General features: G+C 42.8%; 1 protein-coding gene across 1 annotated transcript in view; it reads right to left on the bottom strand.

The window, feature by feature from the left end:
• LOC147751738 (patatin-like phospholipase domain-containing protein 2) overlaps positions 1-18,553 on the bottom strand; it is a 223,660-nt gene that overhangs the window by 114,727 nt on the left and 90,380 nt on the right. Inside the window, exon 4 of the mRNA XM_086934023.1 lies at positions 31-240. Coding sequence (XP_086790149.1) covers positions 31-240 — 210 coding nt within the window. The remainder of the gene's footprint in view (positions 1-30; positions 241-18,553) is intronic.

Below are 18,553 nucleotides of genomic sequence, written 5' to 3'. Positions count from 1 at the left end.
GGCAAAAGACTCCAGTCCTCTTTTCTGTACCTTTGGTTCTGGTGGGAAAAGTGCCCGAGTGAGACGATAAAGGTTCCCCAAGCTGAACTGGATGCTGGTGTTCTTCACTCGCAGCTCGTGGAAGTTGGTGGAATTGTCCCTCGGACAGATATCGCTTTCCCCTGAGAAAGGAGAGATTGTAATGGTGTTCTTTAACTCATACTGAGGTACGTTGTTGCTGATTCCGCCATCAACGTAACGCTGCAAAAGAAAATAGGCAAAGCAGAGCTTAGGACGAATTCCTGTTTACGATGGGCTAATAAAAAACATATCAATGCAAGCAAATTCAACAAAAGCGTATACCTTCATATCAAACTCCATACACCCCTGGTTTACAATATAGATACTATCAAATGTTAGTCACGGGGGATGGATGAGAGCAACATTTCAAATTAAAACTCCAACAATGCACATAATTTAACGTTTTCAAGTACATCAGTGAACTATAACATTGGCAAATCTCAAATACAGAGCATTGGCAAAGCCAACAGGTCTCACTACTTTTATTTTTTGCCCGTCAAAAGTTGCAATCAGCACTTTCCAGATGAAGGCTGCAGTATATTTGCTATTTACAAGAGGCCCCTCAGTTTAGACCCAAGAACTCATACAGGCTGTAGAAGCATACGGCCAGATTCATCAAGCTTAATTGCGCTCGCAATCTGAGAATCTGGCCCTTTGCGAGTGCAATTTTTGCATTTGGGATTCATCATCCCAAATGCAAAATTCGCTAATAAAGAATTCGCACATTTGCGAGGAATTGCATTTAAGTAATCTCTATTTGAGATTCCTTAAATGCAATTCATGAACCATTTTAAAATTGCGAAATCGCAATTTTGGGCCGCTATTTACCTTTCCTTTGGACATGTGTGTGCACAACACCAATGTAGATTACATTTCAAGGGTGCTACAGGGTGTCCTTTGGACACCCCTGGCACCCTTGAAATTGCTTCCTTATTTGCGATTAGCAAATTGCTAATCGCAAATAAGGAATAACTCCCCATTCATTCCTATAGGCCTTTAGCCATAGGAATGAATGGGGAGTTATTCCTTATTTGCGATTAGCAATTTGCTAATCGCAAATAAGGAATGTGTAGGAATAGCAATTTATTTAGCGATTCCTACATGAATCCCGTTTTGCAAGTCCTTAATAGCGATTCCTTAATAATCGCTTTTAAGGACTCGCAAAACGGCACTATGATGAATCTAGCTGATAAGCCGTTAGAGATTCCAACTACTTAACTTATCCTGGTTTCACAAAAGCACCACCTGAGGGCAGGCATTAACGTATGTGCACTGCAGAGATTAATTATGGCAGGAGTGGTAAGTATGTATGATCAGTAGGATAGTTTAGGTATGTAGTTGGTCATGGTAGGGGCTTTCGTTATACAGGGTCAGGTAGGTTAAGTACGGGGCTATAGTAGGTATGCCTGACTGGTTGATAGTACAGACTTAATGTAAATTTGATAGATATAGTAGGTAGGTATGACAGGTAAGTAGCTATGGTTAGTATGTATGGCACCTAGGTTTGGTTAGGTATGAGAGGTTAGATACAGGTTAGGTTCAGCATGGTACAGCAGTTGAGTATCAGTATGGGTATGGTAATGAAGTGTAGATTAGTTATGGTTAGGTTAAGTTAGTTATAAATGGTAACTGGGTATGGTAGACAGGTAGATCATTTAAGTATGGTAGGCAACAATGATAGGTTATCTCAAGTGATCTCAGCCCAACCTACTCCTGTTCCGCAAACACTTAAAAACCTTCCTCTTCACAAAAGTCTGATAATCTTTCCTGTTAACAGTTTGATCAGAAGGCACAGCTTTTCTAGTGCTAGGACGCCTCAGGGCAGCTACCGCTCTTTATAAATCTTCTTTTCATTTCATGTAAGGTAGTACATTTTTTCCAATCATTAAATGTTTGTGCTATTAAAGCATGTTTTGGACTGTTTGCTTAAAAGACACAGCATTGTTATGGGAAAGCACAAACATTGTGCCTTACCTTTGATAAAGGGGCAATATTTTTGCCATACATTTTGTGTGTGCAGATATTTAGTTTGTGAACAAAAAAACACATGCAACAACATAAAAGCGTGACCGCAAAGTAAAACAAATGACTGCTCAGGAGTTTGCGGCGCATTGTACAGTGTCCTTTTTAAGATAGGCTGAGGCATCCAAACAGAAATTAAAATGCTGTTGTGTCAGCAAAGGAAACACATCAAAGAATGCATACTGGGACCATGCTTCAACCTACAGTGAATTTTCACCCGTAGCTTTAAAAAAGCACTTTTTGTTGTAATATCTCAAAATGCAAGGGCCTTGACAAACGGACCATCCAAGCAGCAGCAAAGCATGAAAAACCTATGAAAACAATTTGCTGCAGAGGGCTTACAAAAACTCCAATCTCTCGGTCTGTTCTTTAATTAATTAATTAATTAATTGTGGGTTTTTATATAGCGCTAGGATAGACTCCCGGAGGAGTATCTCCGCGCTTCGACCGCTGCGAAACCCTTCCTGGCTTCTCTGAGAGATGGTCCCTTAATGGGTATCTCCAGGGTGAGACCAGGCATCCCCGGCGGTCTGGTGGGGCCGTTAGTGCAGATGAGGCAAGCTTATGCCCAGAGTTGCCGAGTGTGATCGCTGATCAGAGTGGGCACCGAGGCGAGAGAATTATCGAGTCCGCTGACCCTGGTCCAGAAACCTGCCGCGTCGGGAATCGAACCCTGGTCCCGGGCCGTCCTCTGCTCTCGGGTCTGCCGCCTCTAACCAGTGAGCCACACTACTGCACTGTTCTTCTTTTTAGGTCTAGTGTTAGACAAGACCTTTTGATATGAGTAAAATTATATGTATAATATACTTACCTATAGGAACTTTCCACCATCCCTCTTCCTCCATTGGTCTGCTATATACACATTTTTGTTACACCTATGACAGTATAGAGCTTCAGGCAGTGGTTGAGCCCACTTCAGCCATTAGCTAACTTTAGAGTGACATTCAGCCCAGTCTTAAGGGGCATATACACCCCTAAAGTAGTTCCTTTCAGTGCAAGCAAACTGAAACATTGGGCATCGCTGCGTTACGACGGGCATTTGAATTCAAAATTATTCACTGGGCTCGGCGACAGTGCGCGTTGTTGACTTTGGGCTTCATAAAGTTGCTTTGCAACTTTGTTCATTTTCTTTAGTGTGATGCAGAAAGGACTCGTGAAAAAGAGACTTGCTTGGATGCAATCTCCTTATGTAACCTCTGAACCCGTACTAAACTTTTATTGTAAAGATATCATGCATTTACACGACATGTAATAGTAAGAACGAAGCTTGCCTATGTGTTTTACTAACCAGTAACTTGAGAGGGATGCTAAGAAGGCCGCTAAATGAAATTCTTTAGTGCACATGCGTCTAATGCAACTACGTAATATGATTTATCTATCGCTTGAAGGGAACTTTCTGCACTTGCGCACTAGCTAAGATAGCCGCTTGAAACTCACATGCTTGCCATCTGCTTGCTGAAAAACTAAACCCAGCTATTCTACTAATGCTAATGCGGGAATAATAATAATAAGTAAATGGGATTAGAGTAGAGATAGGTGGTATACAGTAAAACCAAGCGTCGGTGATAGAGAGGTCATCTGTCCTGATTCCTGTCCTGAAGTCTTTCTTTGCCAGACCTTTCCCCCCGGGGGACCCTTACCAATTCCTAGGCCTGGGAGTTGGTTTTCACACGGTAATTAGATCTATATCTGTATTTGCGCTTATGTACTTTTCTCTCCATCCTTTCCCTTTCATGCAGTGTCATTGCAAAGTATAAATGAAAGTATCTTGATTGGTTATTGGAGTCTTCCTTCCTGTGAGAGACGGAGTTTGTTCTGTACTGTGTAAGTGGTTCACATGAATTTAATCGGAGATAAAAATGTAAAAGACATCCTGACTCTGATCATTTCAAATGCGTAAGTATATTGAAATCTAATGTAATTTCACCATCAACTAGTTCCAACTAATGGTCCATTGACCAGAGGAAAGAACTTTTGATCAGTGAAAAGATTAGTTGGGGACTAAAGATAACTAATCTAGAGAAATACAAAAACATGACCCCAGCGGTTATTACCAGTGTGTTGTGAATGAAGTTAAGGGCCCAAGTGAGTATTTGGGGTTAGATTACCTGTTGCTGATAAACAGCAGGATCAAGTGCTCCAATGAGGTGCCTTATGCTGCACAGAGCCATACAGCATGTATAGGCATCAGCATCTAGCATATTGGTTTACAAACACATATTTCGCAAAATCCGCAAGTGGAACGGAATTTGCCACCCACCCCTAATGTCCATGTGCCCAATAGCTGGACATTTTTTTAATAGAGCATAGCACTTCAGTTTTGGATATGTCTTTTTAAAAGTTCACTGTGCATCTGTGGTACTTTTCTTTTAAATTCCTTTTATAATTGTGTGCTCCGTCTAGAAGAAAATAGAGTTACAGACTCAATATCTATAACGCAGTCACAGAAAAATACATTTTACTTGTATTGTAATGTTTCAGCACAAGACAGTGTCTGGAGGTTGCAGAGTAGGCTTCAGTACATGCAAACGAGTGATTGTAGAAGAATGTAACTATAGTATCAGCATATGGTTCCATGCGAGGCATGGGAGTAAATAGAGCAAGACGGCAGAAGTGAAGCCACTGTGCATAAACAACTGCCAAAATGTGGATGAATAACTCAGATTGTTGAATTTGACAATTTGACTTCCGACAATTAGCAGACTGAGTACATGACTCGTAGTGTAATATAATATAGCAATGACTACATAGCAGTTCAAACACAGTTTGTTAAGATTTTGCTGCGTGTACATTTTCTATCCCCTAATGCATTGCAGTTGACTGAGCAATTTGTGTAAATCAATTCTTTGCAGTTGCACACAGATTTTAACTCCTCACCTGGTCTGTGATGTTCAGCCGTGGTTCGTGCAGGTGACAGGGGTGGGGCCTTGTAAGGGGTGGATTTCGAGGGACGGTGACAAGGGAAAATAAATTATTTAATTTTCCCCAAGCATCATCCCTCAAAATCCCCCCTTACACTGCCCACCGCTCTTACCTGCATGGACCGTGGCTGGTGATGTTTTCACATAGCAGCAATCCACAAAAAATACACTCACACCATGCCACTAAATTGCAATTGGCATAATTTCACTCAATGCCACACAGTGCCACGCAACACAATTCAACTCCACACATTTCCATTCCTTCCCAGATAATTCAACGAGCCACACAATTCAACGCAACACAATTACAAAGCAGACCACATACATGCAATCCACACCACACAATTCCACAAATTTCAACAGCACACCACATAATTGTACTCCACAACATACCACTGCACAACACGAAATACCATTCCACATAATTACACTCCATTAAACACAATACCACTTTACATAATTCCAGTACACTCAATAACACATAACTATCCACAATTCCACAGCCCACCATGCTACGTAATTCCAATATGCAAACCCCCTCCATACAATTCCATGCCACACAATTCCAATATAATCAAAATAATTCCACTCCACACCACATACACCCATTCCATAACATATAGGTAAAAGACATTGTCATTTACAACGCCAATAGCTCTAACTCTCGCAAAAGCGAGACCTATTGGCTTAGCCAATGCTTGCTTAGGTATGGTGTTAGCCAACACCTTTTATTTAACTAAAATATGTTTATTGTATACTTACTCCTAGGGACTTTCAGCCAGCCCCCATTATCCATTGTCAGTTATTGTGCCATTCACGTTTTTCTTACAGCACACAGCATTGCCAACCGCTGTCTCACCTCTTCCAGGGTCCTAGGAACCTCACCCTACCAATAATGCTCTCCCACCCCGTCAGACTAACAGCTGGATACTTCTTACACTACACAAGCCCTCACACACTAGCAGTCGGACATTACTGGTAAAACTCACCTATAACAGAAATTGTCTAAGTGACACACACACATACATACTAACAGTAAATGCAATATGTATAGCTTATAGCTAATAAGAAGTGCTTCTTTGATGGGTGAGTTAGTGTGTGAAGTGGATAGGTGAGTGCAAAAATGAGTGAATAAGTGGGTGAATAGTTCTTTGCGTGCAAGGATGATTGGCTGCATAGCTGATGAGTGATTGAGTGAATAAGGGCATGAGAGCATACATGCAAGGAAGCATCCAGGTCCCTTTAGTTACATTCCAGACCTATTGGCGTTGCCAATGCTAATAAATGTACTAATGACAAGAGCTCTCGCTACAAACTGTCAAGCATTGAAATTATTCTTACATCAAGCTGCAGTTCCACTAATCGTTACTAGATGTCCCTCACAAGTCAAATGCAAAACCATTGAAACCCTTTCATCAAGCATTTGCATTTGACTTGTGAGGGACATCTAGTAACCACCAGTTGAACTACAGCTCTTTGTAGAATTATTTTTGATATTGGATACTATATAATATTCACTGCCCACTGATAATCTCATCCCATAAAATGGGGCAAGGTGTTCAAATGACATTGCCAATTATCTATTCCGGTCATCAAATAAAAACCTGGGGGAGCAATATCCTCTACAGTATGATATAATGTGGATGTAATCACGCATGTACTCGATAAAGTTGTATTGAGACGTTTTAAGATGGCGCCCAAAATCGGCACTATATGGTCCTTTTTTTAATTGCAATGAATAGTAGACCACGTGCTTTGCTTTGTCCTAACTTTAAAATGTCCGCCAGCCGGAGTGCAAAATGCAAACATACGACTAAGGCATCGCCGAAACGCGTCATGTTACACTGTCCCTGTAGATCGTTAATACAATTAATTTATGGCTTACTAAGTTCCTGTGGAGTGCTTTCCTTTACTGTAAAGAAGAAGGGAGTGAGCGCTGATACATACGAGAAGGCACCAGAGCACCCGTCCATGAGTGCGCTGCTCCGTGGTGCAAACTGAGCTTTCATTGAAATTGGCAGTGCACCGTTGAGAGGTTGTGGAGAATTATCCTAGTAGCGAAAAACCACGCCGGCACTGTATCGGAGGATACTGACGACGTGGCGATAACGTAACCGGTAAGCGAGACGAAAAGGTCTTTTTACTCGCTAAACTCCGTGAAAGCTATTACATACAGGACGAGGAACTTGGTAGCCTAACTTCCACATGTTGATCTAAATACAACAGGGCCTTTTTTAACGTTAATGAACGCCGCAAGGCAGCACAGGGGATGTTTAAAAAGAATACAGTCGCAGAGTGCTAAAACCACCCCAGTCAACACCAACCTGATTACCAAAATTACAGCATTAGTGCGTTTATACGAGAGAGAACAACGAAAATGGTGGGAAGCGACATCATTGTAAAGCTATATTGACATCGATTGGGTGCAATGGGGACTCCGTATTTATACCATCCCTGCGTATGAGAACCCAGACCCCAAATGGGCAGCACACACGGCCGAATCAAGTAAAGGAATGCTGTTTATCTTTGTCAAATTCGCTTGGAGCGATAGAGACAAGGCATTACTTGAAATAGAGAAATTGGAGGCTGAGTTGGACAAAGAGGATGATAAAACAGAAGGCTTAAAGGAACAGATGAAAAAACTCTTGGGGAAATACGAGGCAAAAATCAAATTGCGCAAACAAGAAAAATTCGAGAGTGATGAGCGCGACTAGGCTCTGGGTAGAGTACTCACGTTCGCGAAAAGGTTTGAGGGTTCAAGAAAAGAATTGAAGGCCAAGGAGAATGAAGCAAATCCGGTAAGGATTGAAACATCAGTCAGAAGTAACAACTGGAGAGTCATCTGATGACGGAGGAGTAAATTTGAGATCTCAGAAAACTCCTTTTCAGGCAGAGTTCCACATCATGAGGCAAACATGGCTGCAGGGGTGCAAGAGCAGACCCCCCGAAGAAGTAAAAGGAAAACAAGGAGGGGCTGCTGTAGCATAAGGAGCAAAGCCCCCAGGCAACGTAACTCGCAAGAAATGAGGGAAGCAATGGAACTAGATAATCTAACTATAATCAACCTGACACCTAAAGTACTCTCTACCATCGAAAGCAAGTGCTAAGACTTTGATTAACTTTCTGTCCTTCAAGTAGATTTGAATACACGCAGACACGTATTGATCTTTTCAAGTTGTCCCGCAAATTTAAATAACACAAGTATTTCAAGACCAAGCCTAACTTCCGGAAACAAAGAAAACAACCTGACAAAACCACTGTTACTGATGTTTTAACAGGGGAACATCTGGCTGCCCTTGAAGTTATGGAATCACTTCGTGTGGACACCAATGCATTGCAAGACGCAAGGACGGAAACGAGTGATCTGGTTTCACGAAGTAAACAATTGGGTTTCGACCTAGTCAAGGACAGTAGCCAATTTAAACCTACCTCACAATTTTTGCCACAGCTACCGACAGACGCCATTGATGTGTTCGTGGAAGCCGTAAATAAAGGATTACTCAAATTGAAGGGACGATTGAGTCATATTAATGTCAAACGAAACATCTCGAAAGAACAATGGGATGCTATTGAGGATTTGGGTACTGATGAAAATTGCATCTGTAAACCTTCTGATAAAGGAGGCAATGTGGTTTTGCAGACAAGAGAGAACTACATCAAGGAAGCACGAAGACCGCTTTCGGATGAAAAAACGTATTGTAAAATATCAAAGGAAGTTTATCTGGACAGCATTAAAAGATAGCATGATATGATCAAATTCTGGTTAGACAGATCTATGCTGGACATGGAAGAATATGTGTTCCTACGCTGTCTTGAGCCAGTGGTAGCCACATTCTACCACATCCCCAAAACTCATAAGGACCAAAATAACCCCCCTGGGAGACCAATTGTTTCCTCTCAGGGAGGACTGACTGAACGTTTGTCTATTTTCATTGATTCTTCTCTTTTTCCCTTGGTCAAAACCCTTACCGCCTACATTAAGGATTCGCAGGATTTCTTGAAATTTATGGAGCAACAACTGTGGGATCTGGGGTACAAACTTATTGTATTAGACATCACTAGTCTCTATACACGAATCAATCATGATCATGGGCTTGAGGCTGTTGCACACTTTTTAATAAGCAAATCCCTGAAGTTCAGTGAACATAACTCCATGATTTTACAGTTCACGGAATTCTGCTTGAAAAATAACATTTTTGTATTTGGCGAGGACTTTTTCCATCAAGTGTCTGGCACAGCGATGGGCACCTGCTTCGCCCCCAGCTATGCGAACTTGTGCGTAGGCTGGTGGGAGGAGCAGGTATCCAGGGTGCAGGGATTCATTGACATGAGTAATGTCATCTGTGGCATTGATATATAGATGATCTTTGAATCGCTTGGAATGGGTCATTTGAAACTGCTGCCGCCTTTATTGTTAATTTGAATAAGAATGTTGTAAATCTGGAATTCAGTGGGTGTGTTAGTTCAGAAACTGTCAATTTCCTGGACCTTACAATGAGTGTGCACGGCGATAAATTGAATATGTCACTATATCGTAAACCTACCGCAGGCAACTCCATGCTGCATGCGGATAGCAGTCATCTCCCAGGACTGGTAAAGAGTATCCCCTATGGGGAGCTGCTACGTCTAAAAAGGAATAGCACCTTAGATAGTGGCTAAATAAAGTCAGGGGTGTACCAAGAGCTGATCTATTGAATAAACCCAAGGCAGTGAACAGAAGAAATTAAACAGACACTACTAAATTCAGGATGGTGACGACTTTTTCAAGCGATGCCATGCAGTTGAAAAGGATTTTGAAACGCAATTGGCATATCCTGAAAACTGATAATGTAATAGGATCTGACATTCCCAGTACCCCCTTAATCACATTTAGGAGGGTGAGGTGGTTAAGGGATACTCTAGTGCATAGTCATCTACATCCGTTGGTCAAAAACCCTGGAACACTAAGGGAACTTAAGGGTTTTTACCCTTGTGGTAAATGTTCGGGAGCAAGAGAACCCTTTCTTTTCAAATAGATGGATTAGACAAGCCCAAAACCATCAATAGGTTTCTCACTTGCACCACAAGCCATGTGGTGTATTGACTGCAATGCCCATGTGGCTTACGCTACGTGGGGAGTACGATCCATTCAGGGAAGATCAGAATTTTAGAGCACATGCGGGCAATAGCCAAGGGGGATGTCACCTACCCTGTGGCAAGACACTTTCTTGAGAAACATAGCAGTAATAGGGATCTATTGCGCTATTATGGCCTGGATCATGTCCCCATCAGTGTAAGAGGGGGGCGGATAGGATCAGGAAACTCCGCAGGCTTGAATCTAGGTACATTATAGACCTCGGTACAAAGACCCCTAATGGGATGAATGTAGGGGAGGAGATGTCAGTACATTTGGGGGACTGAACTACTAGGGGCTCCTGGTGTTCATATTTTGTCAAAATTCTGTAGAGATTCTGTGACTGTGTAGAATGCAAATACGGTTGGTCTCCTTTCTTCCAAATTGGTTAATTTAAAGTACTTTGGACCTTTTGTTTTTGTGATTTTTAACACCGACTGTATAATTATTGCTTCCCTTATGCCGATACACGGCGTTATTTTATGATAAAGCATGAACTCAGCTTTTTTTCGCCTATATATGGCTTTATGAAAACTTTATGAAGGGTGATTTTTGGTGAAATGGTAAAATGGGGCAAGGTGTTCAATTGACATTGCCAATTATCTATTCCTATCATCAATGAAGTGAACCTGGGGAGCAATATACTCTACAGTACGAAAAAATGTGGATGTATTCACGTATGTACTCGATAAAGTTGTATTGAGACATTTTAAGATGGCGCCCAAAATCGGCTCTATATGGTCCTTTTTTAATTGCAATGAATCGTAGACCATGTGCTTTGCTTCGTCCTAACTTTAAAATGGCCGCCAGTCGGCGTGCAAAATGCAAACATACAACGAAGGCGTCCCCGAAACGCGTAATGTTACCCTGTCCCTGTAGATTGTGAATAACAGTAATTTATGGCTTACTAAGTTCCTGTGGAGTGCTTTCCTTTACTGTGAAGAAGGGAATGAGCGATGATGATACATAAGCGAAGGCACCATCGCGTCCAGAGCACCAGTCCATGAGTGCGCTGCTCCGTGGTCCAAACGGAGCATATAAATTATATTATATAAATATATATATATATATATATATATATATATATATATATATATATATATATATATATATAATATATCGTTTTATAAAGCTCAGACTAGACCAGAAGATATCAGGTATCAGAGCGCTTTACATGAGCAACAGTTTTGTTACATAAGGACACATTCATTTTTGTTAGGCACAGGGAGATTAAGTGATTTGCCCAGAATCACAGGATGTTGAGCGTTGCTGCCAGGACTCCCCAGCTTCCACGTCAACCGCTCTCCCCATATTGCAGTCAAAACATCGACTACCAAAATATCATGAGGTTAAGTTTGTATAGGTTTCTTTATTTCACTTACCTGTACATACTTACTTTGATGATAGTTTTATGCACACTATTTGTTCTACTACACGGTATGATTTTTTGCTGGTGATTTATTGTACATGGTTAGAAGACCGTTGTTACAATATTAAGATTTCAAATGTTGTGTTTGAGTTAGTGAGAAACTGCAGTGATTTTCACCGAGGGCGAAATTTGTGGTATTTAAGTTTATAGATGGATGTGCAGCAGGGACTTCTCTTTTTGTATCGATTGAGGATGGATCAATTCTTTGCTCAGCCAGAACATAATGCTTATTATATGTGCATCACTAGGCAGGTTGGTGTCTTATGTGCATGTAAGGGTTTTTTAATGTTTATGGTCAAATTATCTGTGTGTTTCAAGGGTTCATTTTCGTATTTACCGCCTTGTTACTGGCCCTGGGAGTATCTTCATTGGTGGTGTAATATTCATCAGTTGCGGTTCCCTATTTTGGTAGTGGTTAGAGTAAGGAAATTAATAGCTGTGTGGTTGCAGTCATGAATGGTTTGCACTTTTCACATAGGTTTGCTGTGGTTTGCAGTGTGAACCAACCATTTGTGAACGTACAGTTACAAATAGTATGTCTCAAACAAGAAAAAAGTAATCTTTTTAGTTTTATTATTTATATGTTCGGTGCATCTATGTCTCTATTTTGTGGTTTTAACTTTGATTTTCTATGTTATATATATATACTTTAATTATGCAGGCCCATAAAAACATGATTCCAGCTTACACTGGTTCTCAGGACCATACGAATAGGTATTGTGTGTCTGGTGAGGTGTCATTGTTAAAATATATTCAGGATCAGGAGTTCAGACAATTGGGATCTGGTGTCCTGAAGTAAGTATGGGACTCACTTAAGGGCGAGCAGTGGTGGCTCATCTGCTAAGGCGGACGAGCGCCGCCCCACTTATTGCAGCGTAAAAAAAGGGAAAACTTAAATGAGGTTATTATCATTTTAGTTTTCCCAGTTGTGGCGTCTTTGTGGGGCAGGCCTGCTCTCAGAGTAGGGGTAGGAGTGGTTTGCACTCCCTATTAGAGCATGAGTGCTTGGCCGGCCCTCTCAAGCAAACAATCATGCGCACATACTGTGTTCTCCATGCAGGCTGCATTACAGGCGGAGTGGAGAACATGCCCACCCCAAGGATTGGATTGGGATCACAATTCGGCCCGGGAACCCCTTAAAAAAAGTGTCCCTTATTTGCGGATTTCACCCATTTATAAAACAGCGTTTGGCTAGTCTCATTGGACTAATTTTTAGGAAATGTTTGATAAATTACATATTTTAAAGCTCACAGAGCCAGACACATTGGTAAAAGCTAGAAGAACTACCTTTTGTCTGGTAGAGTGAGGTGAAATAAAGTGGCCGAAACGCCACAACTCCTGATGCAGACTCTTAAAACATGGCAAACCGAAGATTATTTTTTACTGTAATTTTTGAGTAAACTCAGCCCAAGGGCAGCGATTATATGAGCACCATCCACATTAAACAAGCATTTGCAATGTAATAGGTCTCGCATTTATGCGAGTTTAAGCTATTGGCATTGTAAATGACAATGCCTTTTATTTATGTTTAAAAAAAAAAAAAGGCATTTCCATTTACAATGCCAATAGCTCAAACTTGGGTAAATGCGAGACCTATTGCATTGCAAAGGCTTGTTTTTTTAGTAGTCGTCGAGCCGCTGGAGGGGGGGAGGGGGGTTCTGGGAGGGGAGGGCTTGGCGGGTAACCTAAAAATTCCCTTGTTTGCACCCGGGTCCATAACAATCTTACTATATCACTAACAGCAGATTATACATTTCAGGATGGGGAATGCAGAATCTAAACTAATTTAAACATTCTTTCAGTTAACCAATTCATAAATTAAAGTGCAAATCCCTGAAAGGGAGGTGCGACTGTATTGAACAGTTAACAGATCAAACAGGCAGACTGACGAGCAATTCTTAGACCTTAAGTTACTAAACAAAGCGCTCGTTTCGGCTGGGGCCTTCCCTTGAACTCCAAAAGGCCCTGGTGGCTTTGAAACGGATGTACTGGGTGCTGTCACCACAAGCTGACTCCCAGCATGCACTTCATCGGTTTTATTTGCCTAGACCCAGCTGTCAGCAGACCCTGCACACAGCATCGAGAGCCTTTGACACTCACGGCGGAACCATGAGCAGGGAGGCTCCGCTCGTAAGACAGGCTGCAACAGCTTCGGAGTATTGAATTGTAATGTGAAGCATTATAAGCAAATAGTATGGGAATGGATGTCCATTTGTGTGGAAGCAAATAACTTGATTAATATTGGTGGAGGTCAGATGACAATTGGATCATCAAGTCATACAGGTTAACGACTGCCCGCCTGCTTACATCTGTGCTGCCGGAGAAATGCAACATACATTATCTCGTTATCGGAGACATTGAAAAAGAATTCCCATGTCAGAGTGATCCTGAAAATTCAAGCTTAGGCAGCTGATAACCAAAATTATCACATCTGCTGGAAGGAAAGCACTTTTTTTGTGGAAGTACGCAACGTCTACACAATCAAAACATGTACACCGGACTCCAAACATTTGGGTGAAGCCAAAGCCCACTGAAGTGACGCTCACGTATAAGTGCCCAATGTTTGTTTAGAACACACACAATTTACCACATAAAGGAGAGAACAATAAAACAAGCACTGGCGTTGCCAATAGGTCTCGCAGTAGGAAAGTTGGAGCTATTGGTTTTGTAAATGACAAAGCACTTTAGGTTTTTAAAATGTAAACAAAAATAAAAGGCATTATTTGCAATTGTAATAGCTCCAACTTTCCAAATGCGAAACCTATTGGCAAGTGCTTGTTTCCACGTTAGTAGGAGCTGTAAACAATGGTGGTCCCGTGTGGGGTGGGGGCAGGTCCTTACTAGCTCAGCTCATTAAAACCCAGGTGAGAGGAGGGAGCGTACAGCACGGGTGAGAGGAGGGAGCGTACAGCACGAGTGAGAGGAGGGAGCATACAGCACGGGTGAGAGGCTCGTGAGGGGGTGCTGGCCCAATCTACCAAAGGTGGCTAACAATGAGCGAGTCTGCTGCCCGGGGTGTTGTCGGGTGCTTTGGGCTAGTAGAGTAGCTTTGAAAAAAGTATTCTGTAGACAGAAGTACACAGGTCCCGAGGACTCGCACGTCACGCGCACATAGGTAAAAATGTCTCACCAGCGGGTAAACTACTCGAGCAATGAAAGTCACACAGATTCATCAGACGGATAATTGTTTAGGGAGAAGTGTCTGCGTGTGCTTTTGAATCTTTCTTTGTGTATTGTGATAATGTGTTGTGGATTGTGTCTGTAGTCTTAACTTCAGAAGTGGTGCTCGCCCAAACCACCAAAACACAGCTCAACTATCCGACATATGCATAATCCACACTAAGTTACACAATTTACTTACATGAGCACATGAACATGCATTTCTCTTTACAATACACGTTTACAACTCTAGGTTTCACGTAATGTCCTTGAATTGCCTGTTTGTGTATTCCTTTGTGTATGTATGTGTGCGCCAATGTGTCTGCGTACATAAGTTTGAATGTCAGGGTGTATTTGTGCGTGATTGTGTGTGTGGGCAAATCGATTTTTCTGTATGCGTGTTTGTATTGCATCTTTCTGTTTGTGCGTCCACCCGAAGTGCCGGTTTTCCTGCGTGTTTGTTTCACGCACTAGAGTGAGTTGATGTCAGTGTGGAAGTTCCCGTATTTTTTTAAACGGCTCCATCGTCGTGCAAGTGAGGCGCAAATTTATAAAGCACACGGAGAACGCGTGCTCCTTACTACACAAAATACTACTTAAATTCACCGACCAGTCCAAGCAGGGTAGCTGGTAGGGAACGGTGGAGGCAGGGAGGGGGAATGGGACGTCAGGGAAACGGATACAGGAGGGAAGCCGGATGGGGGCGGGAGAGGCTGGTGGGGGGGCGTGAATGCGCAAGGGGAGGCGTGTGAGAGTACTTTTAAATTTGACAGTATATGTATGCCTGTCTGTCTGTGCGCGTGCGCTTGTATGTAAATGAATGGAACTAAGTATTTCCCTGTTTTTTGGGATGGGATTCCCTAAGGTCGCCACGTTGTAACGTTAAACAGCGCACACAACAAACCAACATTTCCATGTTCATCGTAAACTGTTGCCTCTATAAAACCCGAAGTGCCGGTTTTCCTGCGTGTTTTGGAAGTTCCCGTATTTTTTAAACGGCTCCATCGTCTTGCAAGTGAGGCGCAAATTTATAAAGCACACGGAGAACGCGCGCTCCTTACTACACAAAATACTACTTAAATTCACCGACCAGTCCAAGCAGGGCAACATTTGCAGTGGTAGCTGGTAGGGAACGGTGGAGGCAGGGCGGGGGAATGTGACGTCACGGAAAGTGATACAGGAGGGAACTGAAAGAAAGGCCGGCCTGCGGCCGGCCATGAATAATTAGGGGAGGAGAGGCCGGGAAACTGAAAGTACGGACGGCCTGCGGCCGGCCATGAATAATTAGGGGAGGAGAAGCCCTTTGATGTGCTGTGCTGGGCGTGAATGCGCGTGCTTGTGTGATTCACGTGAACTTCAAGAAAACCGTGGCTGAAAGCCCTTGGTTTGACGAGGATTTTGCCAACATGAATTCTCCCTCCGCTCAATGCGCTTGCGCGCATTGATAGGTCGCGAGACCTAAAAAGACGAGACGGAGCGCGTATAGGGAGCCCCAGACAACTTGGTAATCACTCGAGCAAGATGCACACGTGCTCGCCAGTCCAATAACTATTGTGTTTCCACTTCTGAAGTAGAAAGGACTTTCACGGTTGCTTATCAGCACCGGTCCCAAATCCAGCCCTCCAGACAGGGCTTCCAGAATCCCAGGAGGACCCTTTTAGCTATCAGTAATGCCTGCTGCAATATCTCGCTAAGAACTGAATAAAGAACCGAAGTATACTGAATCAAACAGTAAGACAAGGAATCTCTAAATGGACCTCCATTTCCAGATGTATTCTTGGACATGCTTCCGACATATACCCAAGGCCACTGGAATTATGCAGCATGGTTGACTAAATTATACACCGAGAAAAGGCAAAGTATGCGACATAATGCAGCACATTGTTTGATACTACTACTTCATTATTTTGTAATAATTACACATGGGTAAGGATTTCTGCTCATTAGTACTATTTATAGAAAAAACAAATATGGAACCGGAATGTGATCAGTTAACCCTTTTGAACGGCTTTCTACTGCACGCAAAAACATGTTGCACTGTTTTTTTTTCTATATGAGCTAGGAACAACTTTTGTTAAAATGTGCAGATTATGAAGCAGATGACTGATTTAGCAAATGCGGCAATTGATAATTATGCAAAAAAGCTGCATCCCTTCAAAGCCAGACCTACTGGCATTACCAAGGTCTGTTTTCTTTCTACAAGCGCAACTTATGTCGGTATCCATAAGGCCCCACTGGTGCACCAATACTGGTTGCAATACATATGAAAAGAAACCTGCTGTCGCCAAAGTTGTAGGCCTATATCCAAGCAATTACTTCAGCCTCGCGCACTCTAGACACTTTCAAATGAGGATGATCCTGACCCAGTGAGACCAGTTCCTCAAAACACAGTTAAATAAATAGCTGGCAGTGGCAGATGCCTCATCTTGATCCCAGTAAAGGAGAAACCTTTACCCTGCCTTTGGGTGTAGACTAGAGCAAGGATTACTAACCTTTTTAACATCAGTGGACCCCCTACCGAATTTGTACTGGAAACTAGGGACCCCCGCTTAAGGAAATTCTACAATTTGAACCCAAAACACTACACAATTGGCAGGAGTGCAGGGTGGAATTTATTTTAGATCCCTAATGTTCTAATGTGGCAAATCTGAAAGGGAGGAAGGCTTTGAGCTAGGTTGCCAAGGGGGTCCTTGTTACCAGGCTGCCAAGCTTACTTTTGACCATGTTGCCAAGGTCACTTTTAAGGTGGAATCCTGCCTTTTGTACAATGTCCCCCCCCCCCGCCACTGCCAGGTTCAGATGCATGATAACTGCTCTTGTTGTTAGGGGTGTGAGGGCTTCATGTTGAAGTGCGCCTCAGCATCGCTGCCAGAGAGGCCATTTACTACTACTCCTCCTCATACCTGATCTGGATTTCAAAAAGATTTGGTCTGCTGCCTGGAATCTAATAAGCGCTCCTGGCACAGCGGATGACCTGCTTTGATACCTTGACCTTTTTTCTTACAGCTCTGGTGAGCATGACCTGGAGGTGTGCTCGATCAAGGCATTTGGTTGTCCCGAGGCATATGAAACGTTGATAGATACGAGTAACGAGGAAGTATTCTGATCATGATCGCCTATTATGTATCTTCCAGTGGTCCCCTCGTAGGTTCAGTATACAGTCTTGGAGGTTAGACCAGACATTGTTTGAGGACCAGGCAATCAGGTCCTCGTAACACAAGATCAGTTTATTGGGTCACTAATGAGGGATCAGCAACATCGGTTGGGAGGCATTCAAGGCAGTTTACGTGGTTTTCGCATCGTTAATAAGACAGGAGTGGGTGTTCAGCTGCACTTTGGCATACGGCAGCAGGAAGCAGTTATGGAGGAGCTCTCTACGGAGGCCAAGCCGGTGACAGCGGATACTTGGAGCGTGAAAAATAATTTTCCTCAGTGGAGCGACCATGCCAATAGCATTATGGGGCATACATGGCAAGGGCTCACAATGAGAGGGACAAATCGTGGAGCATGTAGGCCTGGCTCCTTGAAGAGGAGACTGGAAGCCATACTATCCATAAGATTCAGGATTCTAGCTCCCGGCTAGTGTTCGCACAGGAGAATATCAATGCGGTGCTCAGTATTTCTCCTGAACTTTATGCACCAGGGGCGCAAAGATCGAGGAGACAGATGTTACATTATATTGCAGATTCCTCTCCTCCTATGTTAGACTTGGTTGTGGCTGAACAATTGGGGGTGGAGATCACGATGCAGGAGATCCAGGGAGCCATCCAGGAGATGGCTAGGGGCAAAATCCCTGGAACAGTTGGGCTTCCCATAGAATTCTACTCTGCTTTCTCGACTGATTGCCCC

Source organism: Lissotriton vulgaris, chromosome 1_1 (assembly GCF_964263255.1).
Source record: "Lissotriton vulgaris chromosome 1_1, aLisVul1.2, whole genome shotgun sequence".
Lineage (NCBI taxonomy): Eukaryota > Metazoa > Chordata > Amphibia > Caudata > Salamandridae > Lissotriton > Lissotriton vulgaris.
This window is presented reverse-complemented; position numbering and strand designations above follow the sequence as displayed.